The 26,425-nt window shown below is 35.4% G+C and overlaps 4 protein-coding genes across 7 annotated transcripts; 1 reads left to right on the forward strand and 3 right to left on the reverse strand.

Moving 5' to 3' along the window:
• Positions 1-1,742: 1,742 nt before the first annotated feature.
• On the reverse strand, positions 1,743-11,374 carry LOC133675393 (protein MODIFIER OF SNC1 1-like). Of its 4 annotated transcripts, none has more exons than XM_062096742.1 (11): positions 11,030-11,374; positions 9,732-9,808; positions 9,242-9,325; positions 9,102-9,146; positions 8,560-8,935; positions 6,962-7,064; positions 6,378-6,455; positions 4,904-6,215; positions 4,561-4,819; positions 2,125-4,469; positions 1,743-2,009 (listed from the first exon to the last, which is right to left on the reverse strand). In XM_062096742.1, exons 2-10 carry the CDS (start codon positions 9,761-9,763, stop codon positions 2,205-2,207), a joined length of 4,554 nt encoding a protein of 1,517 aa, XP_061952726.1. In that variant the 5' UTR covers positions 9,764-9,808; positions 11,030-11,374; the 3' UTR covers positions 1,743-2,009; positions 2,125-2,204. The 4 variants fall into 4 exon arrangements, with proteins under 4 accessions (XP_061952726.1, XP_061952724.1, XP_061952725.1 ...); XM_062096740.1 differs by having other exon boundaries at positions 4,555-4,819; XM_062096741.1 differs by having other exon boundaries at positions 2,112-4,469; positions 4,555-4,819.
• A 2,482-nt stretch (positions 11,375-13,856) lies between these two features.
• LOC133676257 (probable apyrase 7) lies at positions 13,857-17,159 on the forward strand. The gene is made up of 2 exons (XM_062097903.1): positions 13,857-15,371; positions 16,156-17,159. Exons 1-2 carry the CDS (start codon positions 14,216-14,218, stop codon positions 16,692-16,694), a joined length of 1,695 nt encoding a protein of 564 aa, XP_061953887.1. The 5' UTR covers positions 13,857-14,215; the 3' UTR covers positions 16,695-17,159.
• A 544-nt stretch (positions 17,160-17,703) lies between these two features.
• Positions 17,704-19,906, reverse strand: LOC133675284 (uncharacterized). Its single transcript, XM_062096622.1, has 2 exons — positions 19,577-19,906; positions 17,704-18,366 (listed from the first exon to the last, which is right to left on the reverse strand). Exons 1-2 carry the CDS (start codon positions 19,783-19,785, stop codon positions 17,913-17,915), a joined length of 663 nt encoding a protein of 220 aa, XP_061952606.1. The 5' UTR covers positions 19,786-19,906; the 3' UTR covers positions 17,704-17,912.
• Positions 19,907-20,632: 726 nt separating this feature from the next.
• LOC133675418 (CRAL-TRIO domain-containing protein C3H8.02) lies at positions 20,633-26,262 on the reverse strand. Its single transcript, XM_062096786.1, has 6 exons — positions 26,035-26,262; positions 25,615-25,770; positions 25,269-25,415; positions 24,406-24,558; positions 21,607-21,729; positions 20,633-20,912 (listed from the first exon to the last, which is right to left on the reverse strand). The coding sequence occupies exons 1-6, from the start codon at positions 26,161-26,163 to the stop codon at positions 20,826-20,828; spliced, it is 795 nt and encodes a 264-aa protein (XP_061952770.1). The 5' UTR covers positions 26,164-26,262; the 3' UTR covers positions 20,633-20,825.
• Between the last annotated feature and the right edge of the window lie 163 nt (positions 26,263-26,425).

Genomic DNA, 26,425 nt, shown 5'->3' on the forward strand with positions numbered 1-26,425 from the left:
CTTGAAAATAGTCGAGTCTCAAGAACCTTATGAGATAAAACAAACATTTTGATAAACATAGAAAGATTTAATATTTTTATTTATAAAACTAATAGAATTAAATTAAATACTATAAAATGAATTGTTTTTAGCATAAATTATTTATTTTATTTATAAAACTAAAAAAAAACTATTTTCTATAATCAATAAAGAAATTAAACATTTTTTTTATTTACAAAAGATTGGATTAGGATATCATTCATTGTCTTGATATTATGATCACCGAATGGTTTTATACTATGATCGGAGGATACTAATAAATCGTTTTGTATTGTGTATTGTGATGGTTTTTATTTTATTTTTAATCAATTATAAAGAAAAAATTGTTTAGTTAGGCAAATAACTTCTACTTTGTAAGTTGAATATATAATTTTGTTTCAAATATTTATTTTGTAAATACTAAAATAATATATCAATTATTTATTTGTATATAAAAATTTATAAGTAGAAAAATTGGCATGTCAAATAATTTATTTTTACTATTTGATTATTGTCAGTTGAGCTATTAGCTTAGTTGTCATTTAATTGATAACTTATTATAATTTTTATGTTTGGAATACTAGAAATTGAATTGAATTTATTTTAACTTTAATTCAAAACTCATTTATTTTTGCTAAAAAATTCATTTATTTTTTTTTATTAATGTAAAAATAGAATCCAGACTTAATTTTGTAATGTAACATGGGAAGTAGGTGTCAACATTATGTGAAATGCATATGGCCACACATCTTGATTACCAATCCAAACAAAAAGGGAATAAGGAGCACCTGGTTCGATAGATTAAGAGTTGGCAGCAATTGTATGCATACGTGAATGTGTTTGTTTTTTTAGGTAGTTTTTATAGATATGTTTTTTTGTTGAAGTTTATATATAGCAAAAAAATATATATATAAAATGTTTGGTGGAAGTATGGTTAAAGTTGATTTTCAAAGTACTTTTTTACTAGTAAATACATCAAAATAATATTTTTTTTATTTTTAAAAAATTATTTTTAATATTAGCGCTTCAAAATGATCTGGAAACACCAAAAATATATCAGTTTGAAGCAAATAAAAAAATATTTAATTTTAAAAAAAAACGCTTTTGAAACGCAAAAACAAATAAGATTTTACAAACTCAGTTAAAAAACATGTAAAAACTGCGGCATAAAAACTACATTTCAAACTTAATTTTTTAATAAATATGAGTACAAACATTTGATTTGTTACCAAATCTTTGCTATGTTTGTTTCACTCAAATACAAAGGCCAATGAAAAGCAAACGCAGCCTTACCCAGGAAGACTCTCTCATAGGCAGTCAAAACATTCCAAACCTCACGAACAAGAAATTCTGCGGTTATTGCTAGCAAAACCACATCAACGAACCCCTTCATTTTCCTTCATCCCAAAATCAAAATGTTGGAAGCTTTTGACAGGCATGCTTTCCTAATTCTCAAGTAATTTCTGTAGCCCAAAAAACCAAAGCTTTTGTTGAAGAAAAGAAAGAGATAGTAAATTCACATCCTGCTCCCTTCGGGAGAATCTATAATCTCAAATTAACTTTCGAAATAGTTACAGCCAGAGCACATTCCCTTCCTGAGCAACTTTTTTTTTTTTTTTTTTAAAATACCGTGTCAAGAAGAAAACCTACAAGAGCACCATAGCAGAGACTTAATGAAAACACGAATAAGTCTAGGGGCACGTCACACGCTAAAGAATGGAAGATTGAGATAAAGTGGGAGAACCAGAAAAGCTCCTCTACTTCATTCTTTCTAGTGTTCATATAAAGGAGAATATCGATCACTAGATACACCGCTCCAAAACATATCTAGGGTTCCACAGCAAACACACTGCGACAAAATAACACTGTTCTGATCAAATACATTTCGAAAAATAAGAAAATAAATCAACCATATCCGAGTGCCTCCTGCCTGCCTCTCTATCTTTTCTTTTCTTTTCTTTTTTGCGATGCCATTTTGTTTGCTCCAAGCCCTGCTCAATTGATGAATGATACAAAACGAGATTCAGGTGCTCATAATCGTTATGCAATCAGTTGATGACGATCCAATATTATTTACAATTGAAAATCACTACCTGACTAAAATACCTGAGTGCGAGAGATCATCTCAAAACTTTTATTGGAGGCATGGTTTTTGACACACCAGAGCCCGTTCAAGAGTTTCACCCCTAATCATAATTGGCATCTACTCGAGCACCACCAGGTTGCTGCCCATGAGAATTCCCCCCACCACGCCTTGAGTGACTCTGACCTCTCTCCCTTGACCTTGCAACAGAATTATGAGAACCATCTTTAGAAGATTCATAATTGTTAGCTTTGTTATTATATTGAGGCCCTACTGGCTGGTACTCATAATGTGAATTCTGTCTCTGCCTTTCACGGTTATGGTGCTCGTTATCTTTCCCAGGACCACTCCACTCACCACCACGAGAATCATGCTCTCTGCCAAAGCGGCTGTTTTGGTTTCCATTTTTTCGGAACCCTGAAGACACCCGTTGTTGAAAATCCATATTCAAAGGAGATGGTTCAGCCGGATGTCCTTTATGTGATGCTATCTTCCTTTCCTTCTTACCCTCTTGATGCCCAGTGCTAGGATCTTCTTCCAAATTGCTCCTTGCAGACAGAGAGCCATCAGGATGGGACTGGGCCTCTGCAGCAATATCCTTGTCAGGTTGAGGCAGAACTGGCATACCATTTTGAGAAGTGGAATCCTTTTTATTACCCCTACCAACTTCAGAGCCTGTGTTCTGACCACCACTGGCCCTGCTTCCTGGATTAGTAGTTACTGAAATTGGCTGGGATTTGGGTTGCCAATGAGATGCTGGTCGTTCCCCAACAGCACGATTTTCTTTTGAAGTTGCAGCTGAGTCTGCTTGATGCATCTCTGAACCTAAGGTTTGGACATGAACCTTTTCAGCGTCCCCAGTATTAATTCTCTTCTCATCAGGATCATGGCTACTTTTATGTCCCCTGTATGATTGCCGCCTAGCTCTGGCTGTTGCACCATGATCTTTTATAGCAGGGACAGTGATGGGCACCTCAGATTTTTCAGGAATGTTCCAACCATCAGAGTCGCTCCATTCATCATAATGACCCAGTTGCTCTTTCACTGAACTTACATCAGGTTTCTGGACTTGATGCTCAATTGATTTTTGAACATTTTTACTTGTAAAAAACATAGTTGATTCAGATGAACCCCGTTGGCGCCATGATCCATTCCTTTTTCCTGACTTATTTTGCCTGCCATCCCCATTCTTAGATTCTAAAATGGATACTACCTTTCCCATACCTGTGGCAGGGCTTTGAGAACTTTCATTGCCCAGAGAACGAGATTCAGGTCTTCCAGCAGTCTCATCTGGAGTAATCTGATTGATTAATGGCGCTGCTGAATGGGGAATACTTCCTTGCTGAGCCATTTCTTTGGCTACAGACTTTGGAATGTATCTTTCCATTTCTGCCCGTTTATTTCTTGTATTATTCTGCACTTGCTGATCACTCTTCATGGGTTCACTAATGGCATCAACCAGAGTCTTCTGACTGGCTTCATCAGTAGCCTCAATTTTATTGTGTGACCGCACAGGAGCCCAGATAACAGCATCACCACTTTGGAATTTCTCAGTTGATTTATTAGCTTGTGGATTCCTTGGCATCCTGCGAGAATATTGAGATTTCCACTGATTATTTACTCTGCCTTGAACTTCTTCATTTGGTGATGATGTGCGATGATCCAAAGACTGATTTCCATCTCTAGAATCAGTCTGAGAGCTTGGATCTGACACAGATTCAGAAGCCTTGGACTTGCTACTTTCAACTGAAATGTCTAAAGCAGTTATTTCTTTTGATAGGGTTGGCGTTACAACTACTGCCATAGATGATGCCTCCTCCACTTTGTACTTGTTCTTTCCATTTCTGTTCTTTCTTCTACCATGATGTACTGAAGACTCGGTCGTGGCAGTTGGGTTGATGGGCAAAGTCGATTCAGGGCTTGTGGTCATTTCAGTTGCACCCTCGATAGAAACAGGAGCATTGGCTGCTACATCAGTAACATTTTTTGGTGCCTCAATTATAGAAGTCATTAACTTATCATTGCAAGTCTTTTCCAGGGGACCATTCTGCTTTTGTCTGTAGCTCACACGCTTCTGCTTAGAAGCTCTATTGTCATAAGTCTGTGGGGCATTATCAGGGTGATCACCATCAGCACGACTAACATCCTGTTGCAATGGCTCCAACTCGTCATGTATCACAACAGATTCCTTGTGGGTGGCCTTCGGCATCCCTGGCAGAACCTCGCTTAAACTCTTCGCTGCCTTAGTCCGCTTATTCAACTCTGCCAATTTTGCAAGTGCCTTGGCCTTTTGATCTCTAGCACGTTCCTCCTCTTCCTTCTCACGTTGTTTAACCCGTTGACAGGCTAGCTCTTTCATCTTAGCACGCTGATTAAAAAAACAATAGCAAATAAAGATGCTGATAGATAAAAAAAGGAATTATAAAAACAACAGAAGGTAAAAAAAATATTACTTGCACCTGGCTATCACTGGGATCAGGGTGAGGTAGCACAGATTCTCCATCATCCTTCCCTTGATGATATGACCCAGACTTTTCAGTTGCCTCTGCAGGACTATGGTCTTGCCTATGAACATTAGAACTTTCAAAATGAGAAGATGGCAATACACTCGGCAAGTCTGCAACATGAGATCTTCTCCGCCACCCTTCAGCCTCTTGGGTACTGAATCTCCCTTTACCATGATGATCAAGTCTCCCATGCATACCATGAGTTGATCTCCTGTGAAATTGTACATTAGTGTTGTCCACCATTGGAATAACAGATTCATTGTCAATAAAAGCCTACAGGAAAACACACACACACCTGGAGCTTGCTGTTCCGATAGCATCTGTTACCTCATGGCTCTTATCTGCAGCAGAAATGCGGTCTTCATGGGAAGCAGTGTCGCTAATGCCACAGACATGAGTTCTTTCAAGAGATGCATAACTATTACCAGCTTCATTTGCAGAATGATTAGACCTGGCATTGCCACCTTGTAATCTATTCTTATGCTCCTCCCTACTTGAAGAAAATTTAACTTCTTGCCTTCCATCAGAGGCCCTGGCCTTTGCATTTAAACCTTCTATTTTCCTGATTAGACTAGGATCCTTTGGGGCGGTTGAAACTTCTGGAAAACCAGATGCTGCATGTTCCAGTTTCTTAACTGAACTGTCATCAGCTGCCTTCCAATTTCCTACATGTTCAAGAGGTTTCACTTTAACACCTCCTTGGTTGCCATTGGCCTCAGAAGAAAATTCTTCGCCAATTCTTCTTGTGTTCCTCTCTTTATTGTTCTTCTCATCTGCACTCCAACCATTCTCCCATGATGACTTTCTTTGATGGCCTGCCTTCCCAGGATAAGATGCATTGGTTGCCATCATGTCATCCCACTTCTGTTCTTTGTCTTTTCCCTCTAAACCATCATGCTGCTTCAGAAGGACTTTGAATGGTCCACGAATATCTTGTGGGTGACCAGATTCGAGTTGTTCTGGAACCATTGTGTGACCACTAGGAGGACCATATCCACCTGGCCTTCCATGGGAATTTCCAGGATCAGGAGCATTTTGACCTGAAAATCTGTTATATGGAGCAGGACCCACTGCCATTCCCATAAACTGAATATCTCGATCATTGGAGTTGCAGTAGCCCATGTGAGAAGCGTAATAGCCCTCGTAAGGAACTGGTCCAGGATAAAAGCCAGGACGAAATGGCATGCCTGGACGCATAAAAGCATCATGCATGTGGGGTCTGTACATATCTCCATTTGTTGGATGGGGTCCTCTTGGTCCAGGTCCTGGTGGAGGACCTTGTTGTGGGTTGGCAAGAGCAGTAGGTGGAATCTGCGGACAGTAATAAGGAAATGGCTCCATGGGAAAGCCACCAGGTGCTATTGGCGGCGCAAAAGGTGGACCACCTGGAGGTCCTCTGTACCAAACACCACCTGGAGGATTATTTACAGGGGGGCCATGCCAAGAATCATAATTCTGTGGGCGAATATTAGAATTAGGACACAATTGGTGATCAGGGTGCCACTTCTCCATGCTAGGTCTCAACCCATCTTCACCACACATGGGATTCTCTCTTCTCCAAGAATTTGCAGGTTCCATCTTTGCATTTGTGTTTATAGAAGCATCACCTGAAAATTAGAAGGAAAAAAAAAACAGTATGACTATCGTTATTTAGCTAGGAAGTGGCGATTGTCACATTTAAGGCATGCACACAAACATGCAAGATTACATCATGAAAGAGACGGCAGCATGCCTATAAGAAACAAGTGTCTGGTGCCAAAAATGCAAACCTGCAGAATTTTCAGCACTTTCTTTCCCTGGAGCTACTCCACCCGATGATGAACCAGGACGACTGCAAGAATCATGGTCTGCAATTAAATAGTTCATGAAGAAATTAACATCATCATTTATGTATTTGACAGATCAAATGGGAGACATGTCATTAGAATAGACTACAGCATCAATATGAATAAATCTTATGTGTGAACATTATTTGAGAATAAGATTGGCCATCCAAATTTCTTCACTGATGCCAAAGAAAAAGAAAAATTCCCAATTCAGTAAGTCTTCCCTCTGATCCTCACTAGAAAATAAAATTTACATGAGCTTTTTTAAATCAAAACAAGTAGCATTACTTTGATAAATATAAGATCTTGGAATATCAGCATGCCATTTAGATAATATTGAATACAATTTGGTGATACCTACCAAGGAAATTGAGCTACATGTGATTAAAAGACTAAAACAATGACAGGAAGTTTTCTTGGCACTGTAAGAAGCACTGCAGGTCTAAAAGCAATAAACCAATCATAGAATGCGCACAAATTCTTATCGTGATTCAATAGTATTAAAGGGCAAGGCAATAAAAGTATACCTTGGGACTCCGTGTTTTTTCCAGAGTTTTCTTTCTCTGAACCAAGTGTTGGAAAATCTCCTGAAGTCAAAGAAAACCCCTCATTCTTAGAGGATGTCCCTCCCTGCACGTATAGCAGTTATAACTCTGAGAAAGGCAAGTCAAATTAATAAAAGAAAAGTGCAAAAGCAAACCCAAGAAACCCAGATAAAATTTAGTTTGGCCTTGGCTTGGGTTTTTGGGAATGGTCAAGCACATAGAATGTGAGTTACATGAACAATTCTGTGCCCACACATAGACCAAATGGCCCAACCCAATGTTTTTAATCAGTAAACCAAATCTAACCTCCTTGGAAAATCTTTCTCCTTGTATCAACTACTATTCCTTCAAAATATCATAATAATAACCGCGATTTCTAATGTAAATGACTAAGACTTTCTTCGTCGAATAAAATACAAAGAGTCATACACAAATATGACACAGCACACTCAATTATGAATCCAATTATGCTTTATTCCCCATCTTTTTAAAGTGTTTGCCCTTTAACCCTAAAATTACCATGTTGCAACGCCTACCATTCTATAGTTTATATAGAAATAACACTTTACATCCTCCAAAAAAGAGTGTTCATTAACAAATTGGTTAAAGGATCTTATTGTTACACAAATACAATCAATGAGTAAAAAAAAGGTTTACAATAACAAGCAGCCCTTTGCAGACATGTATGGGAAAAAAAACTGGTAATTACAGAGAGTAGATAAATATAGTGGCATTAGATCAATAACAATTTGAAAATTTATAGCTCTCCAATGGGTAGGGAAGCCATAACCTTGTTGTGTGGATAACTTTTAACTGATCAATATGGATTTCTACTGCGAAAACATGGGGATTTCTAGCTACAACCATTACAATCTAGCATGTGGATGCCCATCTAAGAATTTTGAGTTCATTGATTGGAATTGTAATTTAAGAGATCACACAAAATGCATTCATAACACAAGAAGAAAGCAATCAACAAATGTATTAAAGAAGAAGCTTGATAAGAGAGGTTGTAGGGAGTACGGCTACAAATTGTAATTCAAACCAACAATGAACTTCACATGCATTCAATTACAATACCTTTTGATGAATGTAATCCTCCATATGACTTAGAAGGTCCTATTATAATCAATTCCAGTGAGCTGTTGCAGGGTTTACCAACTGAAAAACTCTACAATTTTCATTAATATCTCATGGCTACCATTCTAGATATTACTAGCTATATAATCAACTAATTTAAGAATCTGTTGCCTACTACACTCGAACAAGCAACATTTAGCAGCAAGTTCCTCAAGCAATTCAGAAACCTATTGCCTGATTGATGCTATTTTCCCTTTCACTACATTGGTTTCAGGATTTGTTTGAAAGGTTGGGTTCAGTAGAAACTGCCCACTTATAACAGCGAAAGTGCCAAAAATGAAATGCACAAACTTCACCAGCAAACATTACACAAACAAAAATATATTCCATATGTTGATGATAGTTATCCAAGCAAATTCTTGATGAAATGAGCAAAAAAAATTCATTTCAAAGTGATTAGTATGAGATGATATAAAAGGCGATCTTTAAGAAAACCATACCAACTTTTCTGCCGTTCCAGTTGCAACCCAAGCCACTGAATTATCAGATAAGGGCTCAGCGAAACGGGATAACTGCGAGCTACCAGGTCTTGTTTCTGCACTGCAAGGACGCAATGATGTAAATGATGTTTGATTCGATGTCAAAGCTCCTGATGCTGAAGATGGCCTAGAATTTGTACCCCATGCACTAGCAATGGGATCGTGGGTTCTATCACTGCCTGCAGTTGATGGTCGAGTGCCACTTCCACCAGATGAGGGGCGACCACTCAGATGGCTTGGTGAACCACTACCACCATCAGTATTTGGAGACAGCGTTGAAGAACCCCAGGCATTAGGAGTGGAAGAAGATGATCTGGTTCCCCAGCTATGGGTACCCCTGTGAAGTTTAGGAAGCAGTCAAGGATCAAGTCAAGCTATATACATCCATTCATACTGAAGAAAAAAAGTACTGGCACAAAGGCATTTCATAAGGAAAAAGAAGAGTAATGGCAGGAGAACCGGAAAAGGGCATCAAAAAACCAGAAGGTAGATAAATTACTCACTTGGGCACAATTTCGACATTCGGGTCCAGACCATGATTTTCTAACCTTGAAACATCAGAGTGGAAACATAAAAATTTATTGGAGGTAAACCATGAGCCTCATCATACAGAACCGCAATTTATTCAGCAGAAACCTAATACCTTTGGCTGGGTAGGTTTATTGGTTTGGGAACAACGATTTTCCCCAAACTTGTCATGCCACCACCTCTTCTTGCAGGAGCATATCTGCAGACACTCATTTTTAGATAACAATTCATAAATTTGTTGGTTATACCCAATAATTTCAAGATCAAAACCATTCAGACATAGAGGTTGGAAGCTGCCAACAAGCACAAACGTAAAACATAAATAAAGATGCCCACACTGCCAAATCCAAACCACAACACTTTTAAATGTGAACATGTCAAATGCAATATAAAAAATGCATGGATTCTATGAAGTATGGTACGCCAAACAATCTTGATAAAATGGTAATGGCCCTCTAAGCAAATATTGCACAAGTTTTAGAGGGGTAATATCAATACCATGAGAAAAAACTGTCTGTCCTCCCACTGGCCCATGCAAAACCAAACACATGCTTAAAGATGATAGTTTATTTTGAAGGAGATGAAAACACATATAAACCCCATACCTGCGATCTCCGGTCAACATACTTGATGTCATAATTCAGTAGTCTTAGCAAGGTCATCCAAAAGACTTTGACACAATCTAGGAAGATAAAGAAACAGATCAACTACATCAAAATGATGCATCACCATAAAGACCATGGTAAAAGGATGGTAAGCATTTTATGTGCAGTGAATAATGATATACATGATTTTGTCTTCAATAAGAGGGGAAAAACGGGGGGCTACCAAAGCATGCACAAAAAAAGATTGAATTGATTCTAAAATCTAAATCCATACAAAACAAATTTCTGGAATCTTAGTCCACACAAAACAAAACCCAATGAACACACACTCATTGCTCCCTCTTTGACATCCAAATAATAATTTTCATGTTAAAGTTTCTCCTTAACTACTATCGATAGACCATTAGGATCTTCCTTGAATCACTGCTCTGTTACTGATTACTAGTGCCTAATTTCCACTAAAGCCACTAAACACTTCTTCTCTCACTCATTCAAAATTTTAATCAAACAAAACCAAGAAAATGCACAAACAAAACAGCATAAATGTCTGGAATACTATTCCATATGAATAAAAAAAGATGACTAAAATTGAATCAATTGGGCATCAAAAACTAGTGGTTAACTAATAATCATAAATTTTGATTGCTATAGGACGAAAAGAACTCATGCAGGCAACCTGGTATAGTTTGGTGGGGAACAGAATTAGCAGAGTTGAGTGTTCTATAGAGGAAAATAACACATGCGACATTTCCTTGATAATGCATTACAGAAAAACTTGCTAAATCCAAATAGTTAACTAAGCATGCATAACCTCTTCGCAACATTTCCAACTTGATCAATTAACAGAATTTAGATTTCTCAACATTCTAAACCCTAAAATCATGCCCTATCTTATATTCACTTTTGTTATTCTGAACACAAAATGCAAAAAGGTTCCTCTCTTATCACCAAAATATAATTCCAATCTACAGTTTCGCTTTGACTACAATCCATTGAAAAATTAAAAATAAGCCAAAAAAATATAGTATTTATTTATTTATTTATTTATTAGAGCTAAGAGAAATTAGAAGATCAAGTCCATATTCTACAGAAAAATCTAGGAGACTCGCTCGAATAAACAACGAATCGGATCAATCGTAATTATAAAGCAAACAGAAACTAAAAAACACACAGGCTAAGTACAATTTTTATTAAAAAGAATAAAAACCATTCTATTTTCCTTCCTTTTTCCGGCAATTTCTCGGAAAGCAAACAGACACGTATATTAATAACAAACAATAAAATAGAGAACTCCTTGCCTGAGATTTGATCCCTTTCGTTCTATTTTTGCTTGATAAGTTTTTTTTTTGGAAACCCTAGCGGAGAGTAAAAAGTGGGGAGAGAGAGAAAGGAAAGAAATTTCTCTCAAGGGCTTCGTATGAGATCGGGAAGGGAAAAGAGATCCGTGCAGGGAGAAAGCAACGATTGAAAAGAGTGAGAGCTCGCTTCTTTATTTATGTTCTATATTTTTCATTTAGATCCGCTAGAGAGAAGAAAAGGAGAGAACTAAAGAAGGGAAAGAGGAAGACCAAGCGAGGAAGGTTTGATGGTTGTGGCCCTGATATTTGACATGGAACCTTTTTCTCTCTCTCTCTCTCTCTTTCTTTCTAACTCGAAAAAATAAATAAATAAATAATAAATACAATGGATTTGGATTTTTTTTATGGTGAATAAATGATAATCGAAGTTAGCTCGCTGGAGAACAAATAAGCCGGAGGGAGGAAAATTAATCAGGCTAAGAAAACAATTAAAAAAAAAACAATATATTTATATATATATATATATATATATATAGAGAGAGAGAGAGAGAGAGAGAGAGAGAGAGAGAGAGTAAAGGAAACTACGAACCAACAGAGTACACGTGTCGGGTATAAATTTCATGAGGAAATCAAATCGGATTGGTGTCTCCACAGCACGTATTCTAATTTGTACTCGTATACAGAGCATTACCGAGGCAAGTTCCGCACGTACATTATCCAGTATGATATCTAATTTCAACACGAGTGGCAAAAATTTGATTAACATTTTATTGATAATTATGTTTTATATTGCGGGTTAGATTAAATTTTCAGTAAATATAAAAATAATATTTAAATATTGTTAACATATATTTTAGTCAAAAAATTAAAATGATAATTACAAAAACTTTTTTATTTGTTTATTTTACTTTTCCTCTATATTTTTCATAAATTATATTTTATATTATTAATCAAATAAAATGCATTGTTAAAGATGTAAATTGTTATTAAATATATAAACTATAGGATGTAAAATGTAATTTATGAACATCTAAAGGAAAATTAAAATTTAAATCAAATTATATGAGGGTTTTTGTAATTATTCCAAAATTAAATTATATGAAGGTTAACTTGATATGACATAGTCGACCCTGCAAGTCCAAATATAACTCAAATAATCAATTAAAATATAGTTTGACTAAAAAAATCAAGATGATATATTTTTAAAAAATATTGAAACGACAACTTATTAGATCTACTTGAATCAACATATGTTAACATATTAAATCTCCAACTCGGGTAATGAGATCCTGGTAGCCTGGTAAAAAGAAATAAAAATGATTATTAAACTCAATTCTCAATCGACCCTATTAAATGATTAGATTGAAAACAAAATTTAATTAGAAAAAATAGTCGAGTCAACTCAGGTTAATCTGTCGAACCCGAGTCACGAGATATGGATAACCACATAAAAAAATTGAAACAAATTATAAACTCAATTTCTAATCAGTCCAATATTGAAGAATGAAATTAAAAAAATCAATTAAAAAATGATATAAAAAAAATACTCAAGTCAACTAACCAAACTCGTGACTCTAGTTATAAGGTTTTGATAACCTTATAGAAAACAAATTGAAATAAATTATGAAGTCTAGTTCCCAATCAACCCATTATTAAATATTAAAAATGAAAATTATAAAGCTTGTAAAAAAAATTATATATATATAGGGCTAACCATGGTATTCATTTGCTACACAATCTATTTATAGTATTATAAGGATTGGGTTTCACATAAGCTATAAATCATAGTCTTATACAAACTTTCTATGAATGTTAACGGCAAAGAGTCATGTTTTGAATATGATTTGAGTGTCAACTAATAGCTTCAATTTATATTTTCTCTGGTCGATGATTAGTCTCAACTATTTTTATTGGTTTGCTAAAAATTATAAAGTAAAAAACTGCTATTTTTAATCAAACAAAAATATTAAAGGATATTTTTTACTGATAAGAAGATAAGTAAAATGTAATATAAAAAGGTATTTTTTTCTCACAATATTTTTCAATAAATTACAATATCTTTTTAATCTAAGTGATTTTAAGTGTCATTAAAAACATGGGCAAAGTCGATATTAAAAATATAAATTATAAATGATATATGTAATAGTTAGTGAGATTTTCTCCATTTATTTATTTCTCGAGTTTAAACTTTCTAGGCAAACATTTAGGGAAATTTATTCAACTTAACCCTTAACCTTTTGATTTTATAATTTGGTCCCTCAGATTATTAAGTCAAAATAATACAGTTTCTATGTTAGATATTAAAAAAAACCATTTTATTGGTAAATAATATGCTTTCCACATGTCTTTATTTAGAGAGTATTTGGAACTTAATTGTGGGTATTTTTCAAATAACTTTTTTATATTTAAATGCATACTAATTATTTTTTTTAAAAAAAAATTAATTTTGACATCAATACATTAAAATGATCTAAAATATATTACATTTATTAAATTTTAATAAAAAAAAATAATTTTTTTAAAAACACGATTTACATCGCGTTCACGAACGTATTTTTATTATTATCCTGGGAGGAAACCTAACGAAAACGATGGATTGCTTTGACTTGACAGTTTGATATATTAAAATCAGAAAATCTAAAGATGAGGGGTTAAGTTAGATTTGACTAATAGTTCAGGGATCATTTGCCAATCAACCACCCTTCCCTTATCATTGAAAAAAAAGATATTTACAAATATAGGGACTGAAAAAAAAAGGTCATTACATGTGCTGATGGTAACGGTAAATAATTCAACGTAGTCCATTAAATTTGATAAATTCCGTATAAGGGCCTGTAAAGAATAATACGGGTAGATTGGTTGATTTTCCTTAAAATGAAAGCCAAAAGAAAAATTCAAGGTAACAACCCAGAGTAGACTATGGTGATTGTCAAGCAAACTTAACGACCTTCACTTTCAGAGACAGGACATTGCAAAAACAGAAGCCAGATTCTTTCAATTGCAGTGTAAAAGAGGTAAAAAGTGATCTGATCTCATTTCTAGTTAAATCTGAACATAATCTATTTCATAAAAATAATGTCAGATTGAATTTACATGCTTCAAATCAATGTTACTGCGTAGTTATGATGCTATTAATGAAAGTGAGAATGAGGGTTTGTTAGGATTTGGAATATTGAGAATTCAGCTATGGAACCCAAATCACCTTCCAAACTTCAGCTCTCTATCATAGGTTTTTCTCATTATAAATGGATTTTGAAAATATGTGGAGTTTGTCTAGTGATTTTGTTGTTGTTGTTGCTTGGTGTTTATTTTGCATCTAATAAAGCTGGGAAAGCTGTAGTGAAGAGTGGTTTTTATCATTATACGGTTGTTGTGGATTGTGGAAGCACTGGGACGCGAGTTAATGTGTATAAATGGTGGAAACCAGCAAGTTTAAGTAATTGGGATTTGCCAATTTTAGTGCAATCTTATCCTGACAATTCAACTCAGAGTCTGTCTAGGGGAAGTTCTTGCAAGTATCATTGTGTGCAAACAGAGCCAGGTTTAGATAAGTTTGTTGGTAACTCCACGGGAGTGAGGCTGTCGTTAGAACCATTGATCCTATGGGCAGAACAGTGGGTGCCTCGTGAAAGACATGGAGACACTCCCATTTTTGTCTTGGCTACTGCTGGACTGAGGAGGTTGCTAATTGAGGATGCTAGGCAGGTTTTGGATGCCGCGGAGGATGTTGTTAAGGAACACTCATTTGTTTCTAAGAGAAGTTGGATAAGGGTCTTGAGTGGGAAGGAAGAAGCGTATTATGGTTGGGTGGCTTTGAACTATAAAATGGGGAGTCTAGGTAATTCCTCAATGGGGCCTACGTTAGGACTTCTTGATTTGGGAGGTTCATCGTTGCAAGTTGTAATGGAAGTACATGGTGGTGGAAGAAATGATGCTAATTTGATAAGGTCAAAGATTGGATTGGTTGAACATTATATTTTAGCATTCTCATTATCATCATTTGGTTTGAATGAGGCATTTGATAGGACAGTTGCCATGCTTAGTCAGGTCCAGCCAGGTGGAGGAGGTAATAATGAAAGATACGAAGTTAGGCATCCTTGTCTTGGTTTTGGTTTTCAGAGAAATTATACTTGCTATGTCTGTGATGGGATAAATGTCCCTTATCAAAAGAATTTGAGCATTCAAACGCATAAAAGTGAAATTACTAATACTCACCTGGTTGGAGACCCAGATTGGGAGATATGCAAAGGGATTGCAAGGGCTGCCGCTCTCAACTTAAGCAGTTTGGATTGGTCACAGCCAACTGATCTCAATAATTGCAAAACTGGCCTGTCTTCATATGGTAAGTTCAAAACTTTATTTCAGTTCCCACTATTCGTTGTTTAAAATAAGTTTTTGACACTTAAATGCTGGTGAATATGCTGCCGTGGTTCTCAATTTTCACATGATGATGTCTTGAATCATTACCACCTCTTTCAGTATTATATGAATGTATGAAAAATAATTAAATCTTGGTGCTCTTCATTGTAATAGTCCTATATAGTTTTCTAAACTTGGTTTCTTCTGGTCAAGGATGTGGTGTTTAAATTGTTGAAATGGGGAAGTCTTGTTGTCCAGCACCCACGGCCCCTCAATTACATGACAAAGAAAACGAACTAAGTGGTGCTTGAAAACTTGGAAGAAACTTTTTCCTGGATTTAAAAAAAAAAGAGGAATTCTCTGTACAATTTTGCTTGCATTAGAGCTGTTTATTCATCCAGAAAATATTTGGGTTTGAATTGTAACATGCACCTGCTAATATAACATAACCCTTACATCTGATAAAAAAACATTTACAGTTTAGGCTTGCTATTTTGCATGTCTAGAAGAAGCATCAAAGAAGCATGATTAATGCATATTATGTATCAGGCTGACTACAATTTTACTTGACTGAATTTTGTCAATTTTTTCTTAGAAGCTCAAGTAAAACTTGCTCATTGAAGAAATTTTGTTCTTAAATTGGTCTTTTCCAACAAGAGGTTTTATGCAGTATGCTTCTTTAACAATGCTTGCCATCTCTGTTTGAAGTAAACTTAGAGATATACATGCAAAAAACTGTTTCTGTAACTTCCATTTGTGTTTTGCAGGTAGTGACACTCTAAATTTTATAGCTGGAACCCACCCCTCAAGACGATTTCATGCTTTATCTGGATTTTTTGCTGTTTACAACATGTTAGATCTGGCTCCAATAGCTAATTTGACTAAGATTTGGGAGAAGGGTCAGCAGATGTGTTCAAAATCATGGCCTGACTCGAGCAACACTTCTGGAAACCAAAACAACATTGGCAAATATTGTTTCCGGGTGCCTTATATGGCATCGCTCATTGAGGATGCTTTGTGTCTTGGTGATAAAGAAATAGTGTTTGGTCCTGGAGATCTATCTTGGACTTTAGGAGCTTCACTAGTTGAAGCGGAGAAACCATGGCCAAGCTCTACCGAAACAACCATTTTATCCCTGAAAAGTAAGGAGGTTCTATATTCCTCCGTCCTTTTGTTCCTTCTACTTCTGTTTATTTCATTTATTGTTTACTATAAACAAATAGAGTTGCCTATGCCGGGCAAGAAGATTCCTGCTGTCAGACTATCTTTCACATCGTATGTTCATCCTAAACTCCGTCCGAACTAATGTTTGGTCACGACAACATTAGGTAACAGAATTGTCAGTGGGATTTATGGTTCAAGAATGACTGCAGAATGCTAGCTTTCTAAGGTGAAGCGTGTCTTGATTGGAAAATGACTGTGATAGGCAACGATGCTATTAAGTATAGCAGCACAAAACAAAAATAGAAAGAAGCAGATCAGCCTACATTGTTAAATAGGAGAATATCAGCATGCAACAAGATATTTCAAACAATCGCTTGAAATGCTAATCTGCTTTCCATGTTGCTTGCAACCGTGTGAATGTCCTGCTGTGTTGTAGCATGCATATGGAAATGTCTCCTGTTTTCCTTTTAATTTGATTTCTTTTGTTACTTTCCTTGTCTGGAATTCTGTACTGCATGTGGTACTGCATTCTGAACTCAAGCAAAAAAGTTTGTGAATGATTCTTTAAACTCAGGTGGAGAGGTTAGTGAATAGATTTTGATGGGAAGTTGGTGTGTGTGTTTGTGTTGCGTGATCATTAACCCTTTTTTCTTTGCTCTTTTTGGCGGTTGTTGCTATCCCAGCCACTCACGGGTTAGCCAAAGCATTTTAGCAGTCCATTATTCAAACTAGCAACCACAGGACAAAATTCTCAGAAACTCTCACTGTTAACTGCAAGATTACATGCTCGAAATTTTGGGCTGAGGATTACGTAATGACTTGCATAATACAAATGATCCTAAGTGATATTCATTATCCAATGGTTAAAAACCATTTCCAGCTGTCCTTTTGCAGAAATTAGTAGGTCTATTTTTGTTACCGAGACTGCCTCAGTGTTCAAAATGTTCACCTGGAAATTGCTCTATTTCAAATTTATCCTTGAAATTGGCAATTTGCAAGCTGGTACAATAAATCTCCAAGTCTTTGCAGTGACGTAAAACACCCTTCTGATGCTGACCAAACACAAAAATAAGCTTGATTCTCTCAGCAATGCTCTATTGAATGAAGTTCACCGTCCACAAACCAATATATTTAACTAAGAAAGATGCTAGTAAAAGACAAAAATATCACACAGTCATTAAGTTTATATGGTTTCGGCGTACAAGCTGAACTGGAAAACGTTGGACAGCATGTTTTACATATAACTTGATAACATATTTACAAGGATAAGGAAACTACTACAGTACATCTTTTGTATTTGATCCTTTCGGCATTAGAGAAACAAATTCCAAACTTTCATGCCCATCCAATCTACAACTCGTCAGTATGAGGCTATTCCACCGGATTGGCAACCATTTGCTCCGGGTGCTTCTATATCCGCCCATACTTCATTGGTACGATGGATAAACTGGAATGGAGAATCGTACTGAGCAATCGAATAGGAACAATTGCTTTCAGTAGAAGTTACGTTGACCCATGGAGACATGCTCAAGCTGACAGCGAGTCTTTTTGCTTCTCTTGCAACATTCTCGTCCTTCGCATATCCAGAGAACTTCCTCACAGCAACACAACGACTGTTCCATGTGTATGGTTTCAGGTGCAGTTCATCAAGGGGGACTGGTGGGTCAGCTTGGAATTTCACAGGCAAGTAAAATCTAACGATGTAGGCTGATGATCGAAAGGGCCCAGCTCCTGGGACTATGCTAGTCACAACAGGAGCTGTCATTGCAATCCTCGAAGAATTTAGATTGGCACCTTGGATGTATTGAAACAACCTGATAAAAGAACAACAGGATGATATCAAGCAAATGAATTAGACTTCCAAAGGAAGATTAGAAATTACAAAAATATAGAAAAAGAGGTACAACCAATCCCAAATAAACCTTAACCATTCTGCTTTATGGAAGCAGCTATCATGTTTTTTTTATATTGTTCCTAAATGCTGCTATTTCCACCCTGTCCTCCTAAAACTACATTACTATTTGCTGTGGTCTGTGGCTCCAAAACGGGGAGAGGAGTGGCTTTGTGCAAGCAAGCTTGCTAAGATTGCAGATTCATCCCCATCTTCAAGCCAACTTACCCTGTTTTTACAAAAAGCTTACTTGGTTGAATGAAAAAGATGAATATTTATTTTAAGAATTACATGTTGGCGCATATTGGTTACTGTATTCACAGAAAGCCATTGAACATCTGAACTGCAATATTAGAATCTTTAAACCGATCAAATTACATATCTACTATCTAGATCAATTTGGTGTAACCTGTTGTTATGCTTAGTCATTCTTTACCACTTTAGCCTGCATCATTTTAGTCCACCCCTCATTCCTAATTCTTCCATTAAGGTTATAGTAGAAGCAGAAACATCAAAACTAATGACGTCAGTTACATAAAGATGATAGGAGATCAAGGAAAATACAAATTCAAATAAAAAAAGAGTTCCAACATGGAGGGTCAATTAGCTTATTGCCATCACTACTTTCTATTTTTTGTCAGTCAGAAGAACATAGTCAAGAAATGGTAGCTCCTTGAGCTTGGAGGAAAATTGCAACCTATACCCAACTATTCTAACTAGTTAAATTATTATAAAATCATGTGCTAACATTTACCTCTCAAGTCACAGATGATTAAAATCACAAGATCGAGATTTGAAATTCTATCTTCGTCATCCTAATCATCAAAAATCAAAAGAAACTAATTCCCAAAATCTGTCTCAAAACACACAATACCTGGAAGAAAAACAAAACCCCATGACTCAAAATCCCGACTTTATTCATTTTCCCACTTTCTGTGCAACCAAACATAGTTCTTTCAACAATCTTATCCTCTACAATCATGAAACAGGTGAGCAACCAAAAAAATATCTGTTGTGAAAGTTAATACCAACCAAACCAAAGTCTTAAAAGAATCAAACTTTTCTCAAAGCAATCAAAGGATCAAACTAGATATGCATATAAAATTCATGGAGTTCTTGAGAATAGGAGTTACCTGTGAAAGCCAAACAAAGTGGCTTTCTCAAAGGAGAGTTCATTAACTGGAGCAGACATCCATGTGGAATTCACATATAATCTGACCTCAAAATCTGATTCCGAGTGCACCACTGCATACTGTGGCGATTCGATTGCCTTGCAAAGACAAACCAAATCCAACACTACAATACCAGGTAACAGAAACAACCACCACCTTGGTTTCTCCATCGCTCTTTCACTCTCTGTCTGTCTGACTGAAGGAATCAAATGGAAGTCTGTCTGCTTCAAATTTTCAATACTAGACTATGTCTGGAATACGAATTTACAACTTTGTCCCTAGTGTTGCCTGTTCTGTTTGACTTTTGCAATCTGGGAAATGAGCACACAGAATTAAAATAAAAGCAAAATGTTTCGGTGAAATAAGATATTTTTAAAAATAGTGTTTTTAAATAATTATTGGAAATTATGATATTTAATTGATGCTATGGTTTATAATAGCAATATATATTAATTTTTTTTATAAAAAATATAAAATTATATTATGAAATGAATAATTACTCAATTTTCATTCCTATAATTCCTTGATTCTAATTTTGCAGTAAAAGTCATTTTTTTATTTGCATGCTGTGAGAACAAAAAAGCATATATTTTAACATGAAAATATACCATGCAAACTCAATTATTTATGTTCTTTTTAATTATTAAAAAATAATATAAAAAATGAATTTTCTCATAAAAAGTTAATAAAATTATGTCGTGAATTAAATATCATAATTAAAAATTATCATGTTTCTAACCATGACATTAAAAAAATTATTATTTAATTAAAACAATTTACTTTTATTTTGATTTTATATGTTAATTTTCTAATTTATCCCATTTTGTAGCCATACGGCTAAACTAGGTTGCGTAGTGTCTAATGTGATATGTTTAACAATGATGTTTTTCTGCTTCATTTGTTTACATGTATGGGAACAATGATGGAATTATCCACCTGCCTTTTCAGCTCTCCTGGTTATCGTTCCAAGGGAGCTCTAACTTCCTATTGATTGATGCCATTTGCTTGGGCATTGCATGCAGACACAAGAATCCCTTCATACTTGATACAGACATTACATTATATCCCGCTCTTCTATCTATTTATCATTTAAAAGAATCATGAATAAGATCAGATTGGTTCAAGGAAGTTTCTCTTGTCAAAACGCGTACGGTCAGCACCGTTCATCAAATACAACTCCATGCCCCAAGCCGCATGGAAGTTCAGTGACTCAGAGTGTCTTTTCTCTAAAGTTTTCCGGCAAAGTTTCTTCTGTAAAGTATTCCTTCCTCACCATCTCCACAGAACAAAATCTCACCTTCAGAAAAAAGAAAATAACTGAAATCAATAACAGCATGCAGAAGGCAGGAGCCACAATAGTACCAAACACGGCAACAGCTGCCGAGCCGTTTCATCTAAACTAGGTTTCATATTACAAAGCACCATGCTAATCCATATTTGATGATGAAACTCACCTTACATACATCGGATATTCCGCTAGTTCACTACCAAATACACGAGAGCTTGTTCATTGATAGAATTTAAATTTCTCATTAATGAAATACTATTTTTGTTTAAAGTATGTACATCTGAGTTTTGTGGCTTCAAAACTAAACCGACATGATGTTGAATAAGTAATACTTGTGCACAAGTCAGGGAAGAAGAGAGTTTTAAGCTGATATTCATACTACGAGTGCCAATAAAAACAGTTCGCTTCGAGTCCAAAGATCGATTGCTTTATAGTTCTATTGTAATTGGTATTCAATAATCATTACTTGTATTTTCAAACACTAGGAAAATTCAAATACACATACACACACCTTTATTTATTTGACTATGTATCTGCAAAGCATAACTTCCTTTTTTAAAAAAACATCATATATCTGTACAGTATCGCAACCGTATTCTGTACTACCTATACCCATGTTTTCTAGGTTTAATATCAAGTTATTATCTATCAATTTGATATTCAAACTTTACTGGAGAACAATGAAAAAATAGGAATGACATACCAGAGAAGTATATGATCTTAACAGAGGCTTGGCTACTTGCCATATTGGCTTAAATATAAAAGGGGCTTCCACAAAGAGGACTTGGCCCAACCGCTTCGGATAATAGTAGTAAAATACATCAAACTGCCAAAAGTTAGAGTAACCAATTAACCCATGTCATCAACAATATAATTGCTAGGCAGTTGCTGCAATCATATTTCAACAAGGTGATAGGGAAAGAGAAATTAATATTCATACAGGAAAGGAGGAAACATTAAAATATAATTTCAGACAACATTAAATGAGAGAGATCCTGAAAACTTTTACTTTAGATATCTTTCATAACAGAACCAGGATCTCTTTAGCAGCAACGATATTAGCATTGAAGAATACAAAACCAAACACGGAAGCACGGGCAGGATGCAGTTGAAATATGCAAACCAACTGATGTAGAACCAATACGAACAAGATCGCAAATAAGAGAGCTAATTCAGACCAAAAACCAAAATTCCACCAACAAGAGGGACACATTCATCTTTCTGAAAATCAACATAAGAGAGACACTCAATTTTGGAGAATATTCAAAATCTTTATTTCAATCAATAATAATATGTTCTAAATAACTAATGTCTAGGTGCTTATTTATATGCACCAAACCAAATAAAATTAAAAAACCTAATAAGTCTTAATTTTAGAAGGAAACTAAAATCCTAATTTAAATACTAAATAATAAAATCTAGAATAATCTTAAAATATTAAAATATTAAAATTCCTAAATAAATAAGTTTTAATTTTCATTGTTGCCCTTCACCCTCCACCATTCTCCCATGGGTGGTAAAAACTCAACTAAGTGTCGAATTAATAAAAATTCCAGAAACTTGCATGCACTCCATAGCTTGAAGAAATTTTTTTTTTTTTGCCCCGGATACTTATCATTCTTCTTCAATGTTGTCAACAAGATAGTCTTCTCAGCTACAAGATTGAATTCAGAAGGAATTACAAAGTCAATGTGATCAACCTCATCTTTAAACTCTTTAAATTGTGACACTGTGAAATCTTCTTGTTCAAGATCCATTGTTTTAACAACTTCATCCTCAAAGTCATGCCATCTTGTGTTTGCACGATCACAATTTCCTCTAACAAGTTTTCTTCCATGTCATCTTCAATGCAATCATCAACTTTGACAACAACTTCTTGATCCTCTAATGTGAACTCGGATTGGTCATGTTTGATCTCCTCACCTTCAGTCAGATTGTCACTTTACTCCAAAGGCTTGGATTGTACATAGATGTCAGCGACAACTTTATCATAGTGGCCAACAAGAAAGCCTAATTGTTGCACTGCTTTATTCACGTAAAGAGTAAGCTCTGAAATGCAATTGACAAAAACACTCTCAACTAGCTTAAGTGCACTAAATGAGACAACTTGGTTATCCAATCTCATATTGTCCAAAAGAAGAAAGACTAGTTCTATTGGAATTTTATGATTTTCCTAGAAAATCTCAAACATCATATACTTCATGTGAAAGAACATGCCCTTGGAATAGTTGTCTGTGAAACTTTCCACAAAACACCTGAGCATATCCACAACCAGAGAGTCACATTTGAGATCTAGCATCACAAGATAAAGTTTGATCCTAACAATAATTTCAAATATCCAAGTGCACTTATGAGCCACTCGATTTGAAATATTAGAGGTATAAGGAGCATTTGAGGTAGTTATTCCCATTAAAAGTTCCTTAGCCACTAATGCCTTTGTAGTAGGACTTAATGCCCTTCTCATGGAACTAGATAGAAATTGGTCCACTTTCACTAACCCATTCACAAGTCGATCAAGCCAAGAAAGCAAGTCCATAAAAGATGGAAACCTATGAAATGTATAACCAGCCACATATGTATCTTCCTTTAACTCTCTATCATGATTTAGCCACACACTAAACTGCCATTAGTTTCAATTGAAAGTGCAGAAGAACTTCCCTGCAAACCCAAGAGTAAATCCACACGGAAATTGAATTTGCTGCAAGTTGTTGAAGAAAGCTCACTACTCGATTCTTGTCTGCTGCTGAATGTTTATTGTCCTAAATTGCCTTTGCACACCAACCCACAACAGTAGCAATCAGTTCCCTTCCTTCAACTCTTACTTTTTTATATATATATATGATATACCTCACCACATGGTGAGTGCCAATTGATGCAGAACCAATACAAACAAGATCACCAAACAAGAGAGCTAATTCAGATTAAAAACTGAAAATCACCAACAAGAGAGACCCACTTGATCTTGGGGATTTGTCACAAGAGAGACACAATCAATCTTGGATAATATTCAAAGTTTTTATTTCAATAAATATTAATACGTTCTAAATAACTAAGTCTAGGTGCTTATTTATAAGCACCAAACCAAACAAAATAGAAAAATCTAGTAAGTTTTAATTTAAGAAGGAAACCAAAATCCTAATTTAAGTACTGAATAATAAATACTATTACTCCTAAATAATAAAATCTAAGATAATCATAAAATATTAAAATTCCTAAATAAAAAAGTTTCAATTTTCATTGTTGCCCTTCATCCTCCATCACCAACCCATAAAATTGCCAGGACTCTGCTGGTTTTTCTTTAGGAAAAAGAAGGGGGAAAGAGCATTTTTCTCTAAATGTTTGGAAGGTAGACAAATTTGTAAACCATTACCTACTTACGTATTTGTTGCCAGCATAATAAAAGCACTAGTTTAATGGCCAAAACAGCAACAAATAATCACACCTGAGAAATTCCAAGTTTCCAACTAGTCATCAAAAATCACCAGCTGATTGTGAAAATTACCAGAAAGGTCAAGAACTTAAGATCTGCATTCCTAGCACTAAATCCCCGGAGATCAATAATTCCTAATATTTGTTCTTTCCCAGCTGCGAGCTTTCTCAATGCCTTCTCAATTAGAAAAACACACAGTTTCTCATCCTCAATGGGATCATGCACCTGCCATCAGTAATGGAAACAATCAAAAGACAATGAATAACAGCAGATCCTAATTAATCTTTGTTAGAGTTAAAAAGATTGCATTAACAAGACATGGTTAACATAAAGCCTTCATCAAACCATGAAAACTCTATGATCATCTGAGAACATAATTAGAAGATCAACAGTAATTCACAGAGTATGATAATGTTTCAAAGGAGGGGCATGAGCTCCTAAGTTGATCAAAGAAGAAGCGAACAAATCTTATCAAAACTCATTCAACCACTGATAATCAGAAGATCATCTGAGATCCTTTTGAAATTCATTGTTGGCCTTGGGATTCCAATACAAACTTAGAAAATAGAAGATCTACTATAATATGCACGAGTGATGATCATTAACATAAGGGGTGGGAAGAGCTGGCCCTGTCCAGGAATCTGCAAATATATCCTAAAAAAATTCAGTCATAGAAATGTTCTCTGTAGTCTAACATTTTCCAAACTTAACTCTCACTCATGAGGTTTGTATTTTGGCTAATGGCCTCTAAAACTAAATTCAGGGGGGAAATATCCAAGGCATTCTTGATTTAGCAACACTTCACATATATGCAAAGCAATCACAACTTATTGTTTCTTTCAGTGACCGTAGGGATGATTAACTAGCATTGTTTATCATGTGAAAACTAATAAGATTTGTAAAACATGAAATGTTTACTGAACTTAAGAACTTACAGCAGGGAGGTGCTCGGATGCCACTACTATAAGCACTGGCTTTCCATAAACATCAAGAGAATCATGCACGTAGGCTTTTCCAGTGTCTGCTATACTTTTCACTGACTCCTCAGACAGTTCCGACACTTTAAATTCCTCACGCCATTTCTAGTAAGTGTAGAAGGAAAACTACACTTCAGTACGGCAAATACAGCTTCGTGGCTGTTAACTTGGCAACTTGATACTTTCACTTCCACATTTCCACTTATCAAACCATTCAATAGCAGCGGATTCAAAAACTTTAAAGATACAGTAAACTTTTGACCATTGAAAGAAAAAAAAAAAAAAGAGCAACATTTTAGGATACAATGGCTTTGGTCAATCTTGAAACAGCTTCATCCACAGAAAATTTCCGGTCTTTCAGAAACCAAAGGATCATTTCTTCATCATCTCTTCCATTTTTCCCTACTGGTAGACTATGGTAATCTCTTCCAAGCTTCTCCTTTACTTCCACAACCAGTTGCTAAATCCCCCCAAAAAATCCACCGAATTAGAATCTACTCATAAAAGATTGTAAATACAAGTAAAAAATATTTATTTAAAAAGGAAATGAATTTAATCTTTCAAAAAAATAAAAGAACTTTAAGAAACAAAACAATTTCTTGGACTATTAAATGCAGGATTCTCTTTCAATTTTTTTTTATATAATTTCTAAGAAAACAAACAAAACCCATTAAAGAAATATAAAGAAACCAGGAATGGAAGTGAATAATTTTTTATTAATTACCTTGTGGGATTGATTAGAACTTAAACTGCAACTCTGAACTGAGAATTTGCAGTTTCGAGAGGGACTTTTAGTCAAAGTGACAGGCACAATTTGTGGACGGCCTAGATTGAGACACGTGCGAATAGCCATCTTTTAAAGAGTTCAGTGCTTTCTTTTTCTCTTGTTTCTATTGTTATATGGATTCCAGGTTGTGGTGCCAACGATAATAGCGTTCCTTTCAATTCTGTTTGTTTCCTGGGAAAATGACCTGAAAAACGACAGCAAGCAGTTAGCAGGGATAATGGGCTTTAGTGCAGGCCCATGTTGTTGTGGTCTTTGAGTTTCGGTGTCTCTTTACAATCTGATCCAGGGCATTACCCAGGCCCACGTATTTGTAATCCTCTTGAGAGTC

Source organism: Populus nigra, chromosome 16, assembly GCF_951802175.1.
Source record: "Populus nigra chromosome 16, ddPopNigr1.1, whole genome shotgun sequence".
Classification (NCBI taxonomy): Eukaryota; Viridiplantae; Streptophyta; class Magnoliopsida; order Malpighiales; family Salicaceae; genus Populus; species Populus nigra.

Excerpts from the sequence above, each read along its gene's own strand:
- LOC133675393 (XM_062096740.1), bottom strand. The coding sequence starts at position 9,763 with ATGACATCAAGTATGTTGACCGGAGATCGCAG. Across the intron at positions 9,147-9,241 it reads ATAAACCTACCCAGCCAAAG|GTTAGAAAATCATGGTCTGG; the intron begins GTATTAGGTTTC and ends TGATGTTTCAAG. Across the intron at positions 4,470-4,554 it reads CCAGTGATAGCCAGGTGCAA|CGTGCTAAGATGAAAGAGCT; the intron begins GTAATATTTTTT and ends TTTTTTAATCAG.
- LOC133676257 (XM_062097903.1), top strand. The coding sequence starts at position 14,216 with ATGGAACCCAAATCACCTTCCAAACTTCAGCTCTCTATCATAGGTTTT. Across the intron at positions 15,372-16,155 it reads AACTGGCCTGTCTTCATATG|GTAGTGACACTCTAAATTTT; the intron begins GTAAGTTCAAAA and ends TGTGTTTTGCAG.
- LOC133675284 (XM_062096622.1), bottom strand. The coding sequence starts at position 19,785 with ATGGAGAAACCAAGGTGGTGGTTGTTTCTGTTACCTGGTATTGTAGTG. Across the intron at positions 18,367-19,576 it reads ACTTTGTTTGGCTTTCACAG|GTTGTTTCAATACATCCAAG; the intron begins GTAACTCCTATT and ends TTCTTTTATCAG.
- LOC133675418 (XM_062096786.1), bottom strand. The coding sequence starts at position 26,163 with ATGGCTATTCGCACGTGTCTCAATCTAGGCCGTCCACAAATTGTGCCT. Across the intron at positions 25,771-26,034 it reads GTTCTAATCAATCCCACAAG|CAACTGGTTGTGGAAGTAAA; the intron begins GTAATTAATAAA and ends GGGGGGATTTAG. Across the intron at positions 25,416-25,614 it reads CAAGATTGACCAAAGCCATT|AAATGGCGTGAGGAATTTAA; the intron begins GTATCCTAAAAT and ends TACACTTACTAG.